The sequence below is a fragment of the Salmo salar genome, chromosome ssa19 (assembly GCF_905237065.1).
Source record: "Salmo salar chromosome ssa19, Ssal_v3.1, whole genome shotgun sequence".
Taxonomy (NCBI): domain Eukaryota; kingdom Metazoa; phylum Chordata; class Actinopteri; order Salmoniformes; family Salmonidae; genus Salmo; species Salmo salar.
Genome location: NC_059460.1, coordinates 19,288,912 through 19,305,820, shown reverse-complemented (window position 1 = coordinate 19,305,820; position 16,909 = coordinate 19,288,912). Strand labels below are relative to the sequence as shown.

The 16,909-nt window shown below is 46.3% G+C and overlaps 1 protein-coding gene across 2 annotated transcripts in view; it reads right to left on the bottom strand.

Moving 5' to 3' along the window:
• Positions 1-900: 900 nt before the first annotated feature.
• The window catches only part of jcada (junctional cadherin 5 associated a), a 34,024-nt gene continuing 18,015 nt past the window's right edge, over positions 901-16,909 (bottom strand). Inside the window, exons 4-7 of one of the 2 annotated variants that reach the window (XM_045702143.1) lie at positions 10,313-10,487; positions 9,233-10,098; positions 5,021-9,059; positions 901-4,185 (exon numbers count right to left, since the gene is read on the bottom strand). In XM_045702143.1, the coding sequence (XP_045558099.1) occupies positions 4,036-4,185; positions 5,021-9,059; positions 9,233-10,098; positions 10,313-10,487 (5,230 nt within the window). In that variant the 3' untranslated portion in view covers positions 901-4,035. The remainder of the gene's footprint in view (positions 4,186-5,020; positions 9,060-9,232; positions 10,099-10,312; positions 10,488-16,909) is intronic. The other variant, XM_014157510.2, reaches the window with a different exon arrangement.

Here is a 16,909-nt window from a genome sequence, read left to right as displayed (position 1 = left end):
TTCTCTGGAGTGATTAATCACACTTCACCATCTGGCAGTTCGTCGGAAGAATATGGGTTTGGCGGATGCCAGGAGAACTGTACCTGCCCGAATGCATAGTGCCAACTGTAAAGTTTGGAGGGGGAGGAATGGTGGTCTGGGGCTGTTTTTCATGGTTCGGGCTAGGCCCCTTAGTTCCAGTGAAGGGAAATCTTAACGCTACATCATACAACTATATTCTAGACGATTCTGTACTGCCAACTTTGTGGCAACAGTTTGAGGAAGGCCCTTTCCTGTTTTAGCATGACAATGTCCCTGTGCAGAAAGCGAGGTCCATAGAGAAATGGTTTGTCGAGATAGGTGTGGAAGAACTTGACTGGCCTGCAGAGAGCCCTGACCTCAACCCCATTGAACACCTTTGGGATGAACTGGAACGCCAACTGCGAACCAGGTCTAATCGACCAACATCAGTGCCCGACCTCACTAATGCTCTCATGGCTGAATGGAAGCAAGTCCCCACAGCAATGTTCCAACATCTAGTGGAAAGCCTTCCCAGAAGAGTGGAAGCTGTTATTGCAGCAAAGGGTGGACCAACTCCATATTAATGCCCATAATTTTGGAATGAGATGTTCGACGAGCAGGTGTCCACATACTTTTGGTAAGGTAGTGTACCTTGTCCAGCACTACGGACAGATTCAATAACATGAGACATACATGGAACCATGGAAGATGTAGTGATCACAGCCAGAACAGTGTAGTTTTGAATCTGTTAAATAGAACAGAGGCCATTTTAGAACTATCAATTCATCATAAATACATCGGTATGATACACAAAATTGCCTCTTTGCACTGAAACCAAATACACTGTACATCTAAATATTTCTCCAAAGTGGTAATATAAAAAAAAAACTGAGGCATACCTTACATGCAAAGAGTTTATTTATGAATAATCTGCAATGTTATACAACACTAGCACACTCTGACTGTATGTATGCTCCTTTTTAATGATCATAACATGAATACAGACAAACATGTGGCTCCAAAAACAGAGTTCCCTTTTTACAATACTCAAAAAAATACCTTGCTTTCATTTTAAATATGTGGCGTACATTTTTGGAAATAAAATATGCATTATATGAAATATAACAGCTGCTTATTGGGTAGACTATAGTACCAAATCCGATTATATGCAAATATCTTTCTCTCCATAACACCTTCTTACGTATTACATGCAATAACAAAAAGAAAATGGATGCCTGTATGCGCGTACAAAAAAAAGCTGTACAGACTTTGTATGAAAATAGAAAACATCACAGCAAGATATGCAACGATAGTATCTATGTTACAAATAGCTTGCAGTACAAAAGGTCTATGAGAATGACCATTTAACGATAGTCCACCTGGAACCTAGCCTAGAGTTACAGGGCAAAGGGTTGGTAGTGTCAACCATAGAATTACAATGATTAGAAGTAGAATCATACTTAGAACTTGAATAATTCTAATTCTATGGTGTCAACATTATCCTGTGCTTGATATCAGGGCGTTAGTATTACAAACTCAAAGCTCAAACTGACTTCCTGCTTACGCAACAGCCAACCGTACCGCATAAGTTCAATCCCGGGGTAAAGATAATAGCAGTATGTTTGTAGCAAGCGGGGAAAAATTGAAGTCTTTATACATGGAAACCTGTTTTGGTTCAGAATTAGGCCTAGATCTTTCAACCAGTACTGGTTGATGACACACACTGCCTTGCATATAGTCTAATGTGATATGCAAGTCAGTTATTTGAGCAATAACATAAATGTGTATAACAATTACAATTAAATCCTTAGTGAAGAGCATGTAAACATATGAATTGCTATGCTTTGCCAGCTTACAAGGCGTTTGATATGTTGAACGTTTACATTTATCCGGTTAATGAATGAACATTTTATATATCAAAGATATAGTTTTGATTTCCATAACATACATTTCATTATTATTGCCAAAATAACACAAAATGGTCTTATCCATATACAATTAACGATGAATTACAACACGTCCAGTTGAAATAAGAAAATGAGCTTAGTCATTAAAGTACACATACTGTATGTGTTAAACATAAAGAAACATTTGGTACGCCTCAAAATGGCAGCATATCCCCTATATCCCTCCAACTCAACTCTGGACCTTGAAGCCAGTTCCGCTGCATTTTTTCATTGTTCCCTTCTAATCAGGGACTGATTTAGACCTGGGACACCAGGTGGGTGCAATTAATAATCAGGTAGAACATAAGACCAGCCGGCTCCTGACCTCATAGGGTAAGAGTTGAGTACCCCTGCCCTATATAGTCCACTCATTTTGACTAGGGTCAATAGGGCTCTGGTCAAAAGCAGTGCACTATATAGGGCATAGGGTGCTATTTGGGACTTATCCTACCACAGAAACAGAAGTGTGTACAAGGCACACTGAGATCCTTACATGTCTATCTATTGTTCGTTGCAAAAAAGCACTTTTGAAAAAATTAGATATATTCACGTGATATCTCAAAAATGGATTTATGTGAGCAAATGAAACTGCACGGTTAAATATAAACCTCTTACATTTGAAAATATACTTAAAATATACTTCTTTTTTTGTACAGTATGAGGATTGATTAACAAAAATAAATACATTTTGTGAAATGAAATGCTGCTGCGATTGCTGATGCTGAAAGAACAAAATCTGACCCCTGACACAGTCCCGACACAGTCCCGACACAGTCCTGACACACCATGGCACTAGAAATTAAACGAAACGGTCCTCGCATTCACCCGAGGAACACCTCCAACGGTGAACCACCAGCGACTCAGACAGTTGACACAGGACCAGTGACGTTAGTTAACAGTGCCACCTCTGGTGCTTTCAGTACCAAATGGTAGAGATTTAACGCAACGATTTGTAATGAGATCAATGTCTTGGGCCCCATCTCAAATTTAGGTGTCTAGGGGGCAGTTTGGAATTGGGCCTTACAGGACACAGGCTCTCGGCTGCTCTCTCAAAGCAGCCCCAAGAGAAGCTCTGTTTAACAACAGTATTGCTCTGAGTGACACTATAGTCAAACACCACAGTGTTTTATATCTAGCCTGATCCCAGATCTGTTTGTGCCGTCATGCCAACTGTCAAACCAATGACCATAGGAGTTGGCAGGACAGCAAAAACAAATCCGGGACCAGGCTATTCTCAATCTGATCCAGCCTCATATAGAATTACATTCTCAGGCCTCACGGCCAAGCCACACACACAATAACAGAGAACAGGAAAGATGTATCCATTGGTAATAACATCTCAAGAGTCTAGCTTTCAAAATCGGATTCTTCTTCGACATTTAAGTTCTCAACACAGGTAAGAAAATATACAGTTCAGCAACAAACCTCACAAAAGTATGTTGGAATAAAACCTTAAACCTCTATAATTATTATTTACATTTGGTGTGTGCGTAAGTAACACTGATTGTAATGCGAGACGTTTGTCTTTTTGTGGTTTCATCTCATAGTAACGGTTTGTGTTTGAAAAGCAGAAGCACTTCTTTACATTCATATTCCAACATCAGGCCTCTAGGAAGGAACCACAGTGCTGTTGTATTGGGATTTGGGAGACAGTTGATGACAGACATGCAATTCCAAGAAAACCCAGCTGACGTCCCAAATGGCACCCTATTTACTATACAGCGTACTACTTTTTACCAGAGCCCTAAGGGCCCTAGTCAAAAGTAGGACACTAATGACTGGAAGCGTCTGGAAGGAGAGGAGGATGGTGAAGAGGAGGAAGAGGAGGGTAAGTAGAAGTATGAAGGCCAGAGGACTGATGGGTCCAAGTGGTTCTCTTGTTTGGCAGTCGAGAGGCCATTGGAGCACCAGGAATCAGACAGACATTATAGACTGTTGCGTAAACAATGCTTGTATTGGTGAAAAGGGGGCACAGTGGTTGGGGGAGGGGGGGTCATGGGGTGAGATGAAGTTTGTGTCCTAATTCTCTATATAGTGCACTACTTTTGAGTTCCGGTCAAAAGAAGTGCACTATATGGAGAATAGGGTGCTATTTGGGAGACACACAAAGGCATTGACTGAAAAGTTGACGGACGGATGGGCGGACGGAGCGGTGACCAAAGCCAATTCCCCCCAGATGTTGAAGGTATTGATAGAGGTCGAGGTTACACTCTCTCCACTCGACTAGGATCATAGGATTCTGAGGAGTAAAAGAAAGGACACCAATCACAATCCAGTCAGAGACTCACGATGATGATTCCATTAGCTAAAGGTTCATTCACACACAGTAATGAGAACACAGGGAAATCCAAGTCTGGGTGCCAGTCTGTTTGTGCTATCATGCCAACTCTTGGTCACTCATTGCAATGCCAAACTGGCAAGAACACAAACAGATCTGGGACCAGGCTAGGAAAAGCCATCTCATCTAAAACAACTTGTTTCAGTGAGTCACAGTGGTCTCTGAGGACTCCCAGCTCTCACACACACACACACACACACACACACACACACACACACACACACACACACACACACACACACACACACACACACACACGCTAAACCAACCCAATAAAAAGTTCTATCATACAGCTGGAATAACTGCTACTTTCTGGAGTGGTTTTATGGCCAGGTTCTCCCACAATTCTGCTATAAAAACACCCTATTGTCCACTTAGGTCAAACTGACACTTAACCAACCAGAGCAAAGTTTGCATCCCTACTAGTTCATCTGAGAATGTTCTTAGTGTGTTTTCCAGCAGTATTCGTCTTTGGAATGTATTAAAACCAATTCTAAATGAAACTTCTATCACTCATATGCTAGGAAAATAGCTCCCTCTTGTGGCACACATGCCAAAACAAAACTCCCTTTCACTAATGAACGAGGCTGAAGGAAATGCACATCTTTCAAGATCAAACAAAATATATTTACCTGTGCCTATTGTACAATGACGTGTTTAAAGCACTTTGAACTGTAGTATGAAAAGTGTTTTAAAATGGTTCTTATTTAAGGCATGCATGTGTCCATGTTCCTACCGTACCCGAGAGCATCTCGTCGTCCTCCAGGGTGGGAGAGGAGCCACAGGAAGACACACTGAAGCTCAGGGGGAGGGGGATCTCTCTCTTGACCACAGTGCCGCTACGAGGTTTAGGGACGGGCTTGGGGAGGAGAGGAGGCTTCATAGGTCTGGAGACCGGCTCTGGCCTAACCTCCTGTTGGACATCTGGCTTTTCACTCCTCTCCACCTCCTGCCCCTCTCTTTTCTCATCTGGCTCTACCACCTCCTCCACCTCCTGCCCCTCTCTTGTCTTCTCCTCTCTTTTCATCTTTCGCTCTTTCTCCTCGTCCTTCTTCCCCTTTATTTTGACTTCTTTCTCCTCCTCCTCCTCCTGCACAACCTCTGGCTCCTTCCGCTCATCTTCTCTCTCATCTGCCCTCTCTATCTCTTCCCCCTCCGCCTTGGACTCCCTCCTCAACTCCTCCATCTCTCTCTTCTCCTCTGCCTGCCTCATCCCTTCCCCTGGGTTTGCGTCGTTCTCTCGCTCTGCCTCTACCACTACCACGGTCTCTTGTTCTGGTTCTGCCTCTCCTAAACTCCTGACACGGATGCAGGAGACAGAAAACGGCTCATCCACGTGGGCCATGCTCTCCGTGCAGCCAGGTGACATGGAGGGGGACGAGGAGAGCCTGGGGGAGGCACCACCACTACCGTGTCCCTTCTTTCCTTGCCTCTCCCCACCCCCTCCCACACTCAGCACGCTGAGGGCTAGCTCCTCGTCTCGGGTCACGGGCAGAGACAGGGGCAGACTACTGGGAGGGAACTCCGGTAACTCCAGCACCATGGAGGGGTGGCTCTGGCTCTCTCCACCTCCTCCAGCATGTCTGTCTTCATATACTGATAGGCTGTCATCCTTACTGGGTCCTCCTCCTTTCTCCTCTCCCAAGGTAACCACGGATACCTCTACCTCCATCACTTGCTCGTACTGTCTTCTGACATGCTGTGTCTCCGTGTCTCTGTCCGGACTGTGCCCCTGGGTTTCTTCTTTGTGTTGTCTCTGATTCTCTGTGTTGTCTCTATGCTCCTGCTCCTCCTCTTTCTGTTCGACCAGGCCCAGTGATTCCACAGCCTGTGCTCCTTCTGGATGGAGTTCTGGTGTCTCTCCCCCAGTTGTGTCGTATTGGTTCTGCTGCTCTCTGTAAGGGCTGTGCACCTGTGTTTCACCTATGCCAGTCTCTCCCTCCTCCTCCTCATTCTCCTCCACCACCTGCAGTGACTCCTCCTCTCTCTCCTGGACCCGGCCCTGCAGTGAATCCGGGGCTACGTCTATCCCCAGTATCCTGGCTGCTCTCTGCTCCATCGTCTCGTTCTCAGGGATCCCCTTGGCACACTTCACCTCATATAGATTACTCAGGTCCTCCGTGGGCCTGGTGTTCGCCTTCTCCTTGATCAGCAGGGTCTCCAGGTGTCTATCTGCCAACGTCGCCTCGTTACGCCAACTCAGAGGATCGGAGCTGACGCTGTATCTGTAGTCGCCATCCTTGAAGGCGAGCGCTGCCTCCCGGGTCAGCCTGCCGGGTCGTGGTGACCCCCGCGACCCTTCACCTCTTGGCGACCTGCTGTTTTCACTCCGTGCCCTGCGGATGTTCAGATTGGGCTCATGGCCTCTGAATCTGGGTGGCACGATGGGCACATTATCCGTCTTTACCTTCCTTTCCTCTTCCACTACTTTAGTGGGGCCCAGCTCGTCCTTATTACTGCCCTCACGGATGTGCGCAACCTCAACCTGGCTGCTTTTGGCTAGAGATGGTTTCTCTCCGCTCTCCCATAATAGCTGTACATTCTGACATAGTTCCTCGTGGTCTAACGATGTGAGCGGTGTGAATGGGGGGCCACAGTGCTGGTCCTGCTCTCCGAGACCCCCAGGGGCCTCAGTGTAGACAGTGAGCCCCACGTCCCTCAGTAGAGACTCCTTGGCGACGTCCTGCTCCTGCCTGTAGGTAAGCCTGGGGTCATAGGTTTCCCTGTGGTCACCCTGTTCATTGTGGAGTTTGTAGTCTCTGAAGCCAGTGGGCACCAGGTCCTCTCTCAGTGGTCTGGGGATGCTGGTCCTGTTCTGGGGCTGGGGCCTGGAGAAGGCACTCCTCACCTCCCTATATTCTGGGTCTATAGAGGAACCAGGGCCCCAGCTGTCTAGTCTGGGCCTGATGGTAGGGATGTTGTTGTTGGGTTTGTTATTCAGGCGCTGGTCTGGAAGGCTAACTGTCTCCCTCTCAGAATCCAGAGGGGGAGGGGCTATGGGCTGATGTTGATGTAGTGTGTCTTCTCCGCTCAGCTCCATGATGTTCCTGTATACCTCGTCCAGGTCGTCTATACACTGGTCCACACTGGGTCTCCTGGGCTGGACCTTCTGGTTCTTCTGGACCTGGTCTAGTTCTACGCCTGCAGCCTTGTTGAAACACTCCAGCTCTTCGATGGCGTCCCACGGCCGCCGGCTCACCGGCTTCAGCAGGAACTGACCAAACGCCACCTGGCCCTGGCTGTTAGCGTTGACATCATCTGGGGGTTTGGTAGTGGTGTTGGAGGTGGTGGTAGTAGCACCAGTCTTCCTGGATGTGGAGGTATGTTGGTCTCTCTCCTCCCCAGATCCAGAGGGTGGAGGCTGGGGTGGGAGTGATGGAAGTGACAGGGGCTGGGCCGGGCTGATACTGAGGCGGGAGAAGGCGCTGTTGCTGGACGGGTGGAGGTTCTTCTGGCCTTTCATGGGGTAGCCCACGCCGTAGGAGGCGGACACGGAGCTGCAGTCGGTGCCCACGCCGCTGTCTGTGGTTGTGTCTGAGGCCGGGTGGCCTGGCTCCTGACCCCCCTGTCCTCCAGGCTGACCTGTCCCCCCTGTACTCCCAGGAACCTTCACGGGGGAGCTGGTCTGGGTTTCCTGGTTCCTGTACTGGTCCCCGGGCCAGGAGCCGGCATAGCACAGCTCCTTGTCAGCACTGGCCTGGAGTGACCAGGCATCTACTATCTCCTTCCTCAGAGGACCCTTCCTGGTGCTTCTCATAGAACTGAAGCTGATGGTGTGGGAGGGGGGTTTGAGACCCATGTCTGATAACGACTTGCTACGGAGGCTTTGGCTGTTGTCTGATTGGACCACAGTGTTTTGGTTGTCTTCTGTGGCGAAGACGCTCACGATTGGCAGACTACTTGGCAGACTGGCAGGCATCTTCTCGTTATTGTTCTGGTCTGCTGTGGAGACTGAGTCTTTATTGGTTTGTTGTTGCTGCATGTGGATGGGGACAGACACCAGGCAGAATATGGTCTCACTGTGAGACTTCCTCTTAGAGTTTCTGTTGTTGTGGTCTACCCCTGAGTCTCCTGGAACTATTTTCTTCACCTGCGTGATGGTTGTTTCCGAGAATCCTTGGTCTGAGCTGGAGCTAAGAAGCACCGACGAGGCCAGGGCCGGGGCTGGGGGCTGGAAGGCAGAGAAACCACCTAGATTGTTTTTGGGATTATACCTGTTACAGTTTTGGTCAGTTGCTGCTGGGAAGTTATCTAGTGAGTCAGTCTCTTTGTGCAAATCGCTGTGCTGATGCTTCCACCGGTTATTCTTATTGTCATAGTCGCTAGAAGACTTCGGCGTTGTCGGACTGGCTGGATCTGACGTGCTGGCAAGTGGCGGCGGGGCCCCCGTGGAGGCGGGGGACAGGAAGGCACTGTCATCAGACGAGTGGTCTGACACGGTGACACTGGGAAGCTCAGAGGATGTGGAGTTACGGATGTGGCGGATGTTGTCGGTGTCCGTCATGGAGTTTCCTCCGCCGCCTAGAGACGAGCTTCCTCCCCCGGAAATTTGTCGAACACGTGGGTCGTGGATGTACTGGATGCCAGGACCCAGGCCCGGCTGGTGCTGCTGCTCGCTGTAGCCAGGGTAGAGCTGCTTCCGGTGGGGCACGCTCCTCTCTCGGAGGGGCTCTCTCTGAGGCTCCGGCCAGGACCCTCCTCCACCGGTGTGTCTGCTACTGAACCAGGGGTCCGGGGTCCCACGCATCTGTTGCTGCTGGAACACCTGATGGTACCTGATAATAACAAATGATAATGAATTTAACTTCTACATTGTGTATTACATTAACGTTCATTTGGTCATTTAGCAGATGCTTCTCTACAACAGAATATAATCTCAAAGCGCTTCAAAAGCAAAGTAAACAAGCAATATAAAATCACGAGTAAGGCTTGCTACAACAACCTTTACCTGTAGTTCACTGGGACCTCTCCATAGCCCCGGTGACCTCCATGGCCCCCTCTCATAAGCGGAGCTCTCTTGGGGGGATACGATGGGGGAGGGATATAACCCGGAGGATCCGTGCCGGACCCTCCATCCTGTGAATAATAGTCCAGCCTGGGGTCACCCATCCTGGGGTGGGGGAGGGGGGTTCTGTCCCTGGCCTGGGGCTGTGGGGTTGATGCTGCTGCTGGGTCTCCTGACAGCGTCTCAGAACTCCCCCGGGTCTGCTGGTGCACCTCGTAGGACGGAGGCCGCAGGGGACGGCTGAACCGGGTCTTTGGTACCAGAGAGGCCTGGCTAAGCTGGCTGGCCATACTAGCCTGACTGGAGGGTCTGCTGTCATTCTCAGACCACCTGTCCCTGTCCACTGTCCCGGCCTGGTTGTGGTTATATCTGTTGTAAGGGTCGTGATGGGACCCTGGGTGGCCGTTGACCTTCCTGTACACGTCCTGCCCAGACCCAACAGACCCAGACATGGCCACGTATTGCAGGCTGTCCGGCGGCAGCATTCGGGGCAGAGACTGGGACTTCCCTTTGTTCCTGGGCCCCATTACAACCACAGCGCCATCCGGTGTCCGGAGGTGGCGCTGCTGCAGTTGCTGCTGCTCCTGAGCCCGAGCCCAACTATCGCCCTCGCTGTCCGAGAGCTGGCGGGCAAAGCTGACCACGGCAGGTCGCCACTCGTCCGTGCCCAGGCTCTGACACTTCCTCTCCACGGCAGCCGTCGTCCACTGCTGCAGCGCTGCCTCTCTCTGCTTGGAGCGGGACTGGGCCTGGGACTGGACTGCCCAACGCTGCCTCTCACGCTGTTGCCGCTGATCCTCTGGGGGCACCTAGACAGACAGAGGACCACAATGGAAAGCAGTCTTTGGATAGGTCTCAAATGACAACCGAGTCCCTATGTAGTGCCATACCTTTGACCAGGGCCTATGGGGAATAGGGTGCCATTTGGAACACGCATTGCTGTGTCATCCTCAGTGGTTTTACTTATCATTACACTATGTCTTTTAAAAAAGGTCAAATAAACAAATCACAGATTTAAATCACCTCCTGTCTCTGTGGCTGCTGCAGCCCCTCTGTCCTATAGCCTCCTCCTCCTCGAGGTTCTCTGAAGTCAGCGTAATCCAGGAGAACACTGAAGTCCTGGCCTCTCCTCCTCCAGTAGGACACGTCTCGGTGGCCCCTGGACTGTGAATACACTCCTCTGGGCCCCTCACAGAACCTAGAACACAGAGAAGACAACACAGTATTAGAACCTAGAACACACAGTATTAGAACCTAGAACACAGTATTAGAACATAGAACACCGTAAAATAACCTAAAACACAAAGAACGCACAGTATTAGTAACTAGAGCACTCATACAGTGCCGTCAGAAAGTGTTCAGACCTCTTGACCTTTTCCACATTTTGTTACTTTACAGCCTTATTCTAAAATTGATTAAATTATTTCCCCCTCAACAAAGCAAAAACAGGTTTTTAGAAATGTTTGCTAAAATTATAAAAAATAAATAACTGAAATATTTACAGAGATTGCAGCATCGAGTCTTCTTGGGTATGACGCTACAAGCTTGGCACACCTGTATTTGGGGAGTTTCTACCATTCTTCTCTGCAGATCCTCTCAAGCTCTCAAGTTGTATGGGGTGTGTTGCTGCACAGCTATTTTCAGGTCTCTCCAGAGATGTTAGAGCGGGTTCAAGTCCGGGCTCTGGCTGGGCCACTCAAGGACATTCAGAGACTTGTCCGGAAGCCACTCCTGTGTTGTCTTGCCTGTGTGCTTAAGGTCATTGTCCTGTTTGAAAGTAAACCTTCGCCCCAGTCTGAGGTCCTGAGCGCTCTGGAGCAGGTTTTCATCAAGGATCTCTCTGTACTTTGCGCCGTTCATCTTTGCCTTGACCCTGACTAGTCTCCCAGTCCATGCTGCTGAAAAACATCCCGACAGCCTGATGCTGCCACCACCATGATGCTGCCAACACCATGCTTCGCCATAGGGATGGTGCTAGGTTTCCTCCAGATGTGACGCTTGGCATTCAGACCAAAGAGTTCAATCTTGGTTTTATCAGACGAGAGAATCTTGTTTCTCATGGTCTGAGAGCCTTTAGGTGCCTTTTGGCAAACTCCAAGCGGACTTTCATGTGGCTTTTACTGAGGAACGCTGTCTGTCTGGCCACTCTACCATAAAGGTCTGATTGATTGGTGGAGAGCTGCAGAGATAGTTGTCCTTCTGGAAGGTTCTCCCAGCTCTACAGAGGAACTCTAGAGCTCTGTCAGAGTGACCATCAGGTTATTGGCCCTTCTCCCCCGATTGCTCAGTTTGGCCGGGTGGCCAGCTCTAGGAAGAGTCTTCCATTTAAGAATGATGGAGGCCACTGTGTTCTTGGGGACCGTCAATGTTGCAGAAATCTTTTGGTACCCTCCCCCAGATCTGTGCCTCGACACAATCCTGTTTCGGAGCTCTACGGACAATTCCTTCAAGCCCATGGCTTGATTTTTGCTCTGTCATGCACTGTCAACTGTGGGATCTTATATTAGACAGGTGTGTGCCTTTCCAAATCATGTCCAGTCAATTTAATTTACCACAGGTGGACCCCATTCAAGTTGTAGAAACATCTCAAGGATGATCAATGGAAACAGGATGCACCTGAGCTTAATTTCGAGTCTCATAGCAAAGGGTCTGAATACTTATGTAAATAGGTGTTTTTTATTTTTAATAAATGTGCAAAGATTTCTGAAAACGTGTTTTTGCTTTGTCATTATGGGGTATTGTGTGTAGATTGCTGAAAAATATTATATATTTAATACATTTTAGAATAAGGCTGTATGTAACTAAATATGGAAAAAGTCAAGGGGTCTGAATACTTTCCGAAGGCACTGTAACTCAGTATTAGAATGTAGAACACAAAGAACACAGTATTAGAACCTAGAATACACAGAACACAGAGTATAAGAACCCAGAACACATAGAACACACTATTGGAACGTATAACACACAGTCGTTGAACCTAGAACACACAGAACACACACTAATAGAACATAGAACACAGAAATAGAACATAGAACACACAGAACACAGTAATACAACTTAGAAACCTAGAACACACACAGGACACATCAGAAATAATTCCACAGCAAGATGTCATTGAGGCCCTCTTCCACTGGGGGGAGTCAGAACACTACTGGTAGAGGAGTAGAGACATCAGTGGTGTGTCTCTCCCCATCTCTAAAGGCTAATGTAGAATGGAAGGTTTGCTGCTGTGTGACCATTAGAGATACACACACATAATGCAAGCCAACTCCCAGTCTCTGGATAGGATATAGGCCTAGTTACAGCTATTTCTGGATATTCCTACTGAACATGTAAGCAAACATGACCCTACGGTCTGAGAGAAGCTGATTCTCCATGCCTTTTTCATGTTCTGTCAGTGTAGTCTGCCGTGAGAATTAGGTAAGTTCCACTGCATCCCATCTTATATTACAGCCTAGTTAGCCAATCATAAGTGGATAGCATCTGCACCTCCTAGTGGAAAGATTAGGTATATTCCATATTTACCTTCTAAAACTAAGCTAAAAACACCCCAGCAACAACCATTGTAAAAAGTGTCACGTATATGATTTTAATGCTTACATTTTCTAATCAAATGCACTGTTTGCTCTTGAGGCAAGGTTAGGCTATGCAAGTTGAATTATATATGCCTAATATAATCAATGTTACCATTGTGTAATATTCAAGGTCAAATCCCTGTTCAATGAGCAAATATCAAAAACAACAAATATAAAAATATATATTTTAAAGAAAATCTACATTTACTGAAATAGCATATAATTGAGTGGCATTGGGCACTGATATCATAGAATTACATAGAACATTTATTCACCTATAGGATGTCTATGACTGATGTAGGCTATTGAACGTCTTGTATCTACAGAGCTATACAATACACAAACCTCCAGCACTGCTACTGCAACTAGGCTACTCAAGCTGACAAGAAGAAAGGACAGACGAAAGAAAGAGTGTCTGTAAAAATCCTACATTTTAACACCAAGGGACATTCCCCCGGAAAGGTTGCCATTGCATAACACCTTAACTGAACTAAGAATAGCAGGCAGCATCTCTTCTCCATATTTAAATGCTGCGTGCATTATTAATGTTGAATGCGTTATATAAGGAAGGTTCTATGTGACGCGACGGAGAGAGGGGCTATCGATAGTCTACTGCTGATCAGGGTTTTAAAACAGGCAGATGTCCCTATCTGTCTTCATGGGTCCCAAATGGCATCCTATTCCCTATATGGGTCATTCTACAGAAGTGGTGCAAATTGGGGGTTGGAAAAACATGCACATTTGTATCCTGTTTTTCCCAAACTTTCACCACACGTCTTCCAACATATGTCAAGTGTACATACACCTTAGCCAAATACATTTAAACTCCGTTTTTCACAATTCCTGACATTTAATCCTAGTAAAAATTCCCTGTCATAGGTCAGTTAGGATCACCACCTTATTTTAAGAATGCGAAATGTCAGAATAATAGTAGAGAGAATGATTTATTTCAGCTTTTATTTACTTCATCACATTCCCAGTGGGTCAGAAGTTTACATACACTCAATTAGTATTTGGTAGCATTGCCTTTAAATTGTTTAACTTGGGTCAAACCTTTTGGGTAGCCTTCCACAAGCTTCCCACAATAAGTTGGGTGAATTTTTGCCCATTACTCCTGACAGAGCTGGTGTAACTGAGTCAGGTTTGTAGGCCTCCTTGCTTGCACACACTTTCAGTTCTGCCCACAAATTTGCTATAGGATTGAGGTCAGGGCTTTGTGATGGCCACTCCAATACCTTGACTTTGTTGTCCTTAAGCCATTTTGCCACAACTTTGGAAGTATGCTTGGGGTCATTGTCCATTTGGAAGACCCATTTGTGACCAAGCTTTAACTTCCTGACTGATGTCTTGAAATGTTGCTTCAATATATCTACATAATTTTCCTGCCTCATGATGCCATCTATTTTGTGAAGCGCACCAGTCCCACCTGCAGCAAAGCATCCCCTCAACATGATGCTGCCACCCCCGTGCTTCACGGTTGGGATGGTGTTCTTCAGCTTGCAAGCCTCCCCCCCATTTCCTCCAAACATAACAATGGTAATTATGGCCAAACAGTTCTATTTTTGTTTAATTAGACCAGAGTACGATCTTTGTCCCCATGTGCAGTTGCAAACCGTAGTCTGTCTTTTTTATGGCGGTTTTGGAGCAATGGCTTCTTCCTTGCTGAGCGGCCTTACAGGTTATGTCGATATAGGACTCATTTTACTGTGGATATAGATACTTCTGAACCTGTTTCATCCAGCATCTTCACAAGATCCTTTGCTGTTGTTCTGGGATTGATTTGTACTTTTTGCACCAAAGTACGTTCATCTCTAGGAGACAGAAAGCGTCTCCTTGCTGAGCGGTATGACGGCTGCGTGGTCCCATGGTGTTTATACTTGCGTACTATTGTTTGTACAGATGAAGGTGGTACCTTCAGGTGTTTGGAACTTGCTCCCAAGGATGAACCAGACTTGTGGAGGTTTTTTTCTGATGTCATGGCTGATTTCTTTTGATTTTCCCATGATGTCAAGCAAAGAGGCACTGAGTTTGAAGGTAGGCCTTGAAATACATCCACAGGTACATCTCCAATTGATTCAAATGATGTCAATTAGCCTATAAAAAGCTTCTAAAGCCATGACATCATTTTCTGGAATTTTCCAAGTGGTTTAAAGGCAGTCAACTTAGTGTATGTAAACTTCTGACCCACTGGAATTGTGATACAATGAATTATAAGTGAAATAATCTGTCTGTAAACAATTGTTGGAAAAATTACTTGTGTCATGCACAAAGTAGATGTCCTAACCGACTTGCAAAAACTATAGTTTGTGAACAAGAAATTTGTGGAGTGGTTGTAAAACAAGTTTTAATGACTCTAAAATAAGTGTATGTAAACTTCTGACTTCCAACTGTACATACTACTCACACACTTTGTTTGCATTGTATATTTGAAATATTTACCTGAATTCCTTACCACCCCATTAAATTTGTCAGGTCCAAAACATAGTGATAATGTTGCAGTAAAGGGAGAATCATGCACAGTATTGATCATTTTGATTAACCTTCTATTACTGATACATTTTAGAAATTGTATTTGCATACCAAAATACCAAAATAGTAAAAACATGATTTAACCTGATTTTCTAAACCTTTAAATTGAAATTTAGAGAAATATAATCTCTATTGTTCTCTGTAAAATGTTCAATGTTGATTGTATATATTTGAAACTTGTTGATTGATTGATTTACTTATGCATTTAATTAAATATGTTGTTGGAGATTTAAATTGTCAATTTACCCATCTTTATTTTGGAAAAATAACATCCATTTCGGTGTCAATCATACAGATAAATGGAGGACTCATTTTAGTATAGACATTGTCATTCAGGGCTTCCAAGGAAGCTGGGTGGGGATTCCTATGGGTTGGGAGTGATCAGATCAGCCAATGATCAGAGAGCATTGTCTTCTTCAAATTGGGTTGCCTATGGTTTGTAAACCAAAGACTAAGGTAATATCCTAGAGCCAAGACCAAGAGTCCATGGGCCCTTTCTTCAATTGTAAGAAACTCAAGTAAACTTGAGTAAAGTACAGTACAATAGATTACAGTACAGTAAGGTACAGTACAGTACAATGTGGGGGGTATTTTTCCCCCTAATTTTCAATCTTGTCTCATTGCTGCAACTCCCCAAAGGGCTTGGTAGAGGCGAAGGTGGAGTCATGCGTCCTCCGAAACATGACCCGCCTAACTGCGCTCCTTAACAACCGCCAGCTTAACCCGGAAGCCAGCCACACCAATGTGTAGGAGGGAACACGTTCAACTGGCGACCGGGGTCACCCCGCAGGCACCCGACCCGCCACAAAGAGTGGCTAGAGCACGATGAGCCAAGTAAAGCCGGCCAAACCCTCTGTTAATCTGGACTACACTGGGCCAATTGTGTGCTGTCCTATGGGACTCCTGTCCACGGCCGGTTGTGGCACAGCCCAGAAATGAACCCGGGTCTGTAGTAACACTTCTAGCACTGCGCCACTCGGGAGGCCCCAGACGTCTATGTTTTGACCAAATAGATGTAAATGTTTGGGCTCTTGGAGGGTTGGAGCCCCCCTGCTGGCTATGCAACTTAATACACTACACTTTTTCCTGAAGTGTGCACTTGTCCACTACCCACATGGTGGTCCTCTGTAGCGCAGTTGCTAGAGCATGGCGCATGCAGCTTTATAATGGAGATAGCCTCAATGGCGCTGTCTGTGCTGTCACAGACACCATAATGGCATAGATACAAAGATGCGACCTCTATATATCTCTATGGTGTCAATTGTTACAGCTGGGACAATTTTGGTCTGGACATAAGTAACATATGGCTGGCTATCTTTCATTTGGACAGATGTACATCCCAGCAAATATATTAGTCCCAAAACCTACTTTACGTATTTCTTGATATATTAGTTGTTCGGTAGTGACACTTGTTAAAAATACATGAAGATTTATCAACTTGCTTACTCATTTTTCCCAAAATATTTGCAAGGTACTCACCATGTGGCAATGCTGGAGAGGGGTGCAATCCCATCAC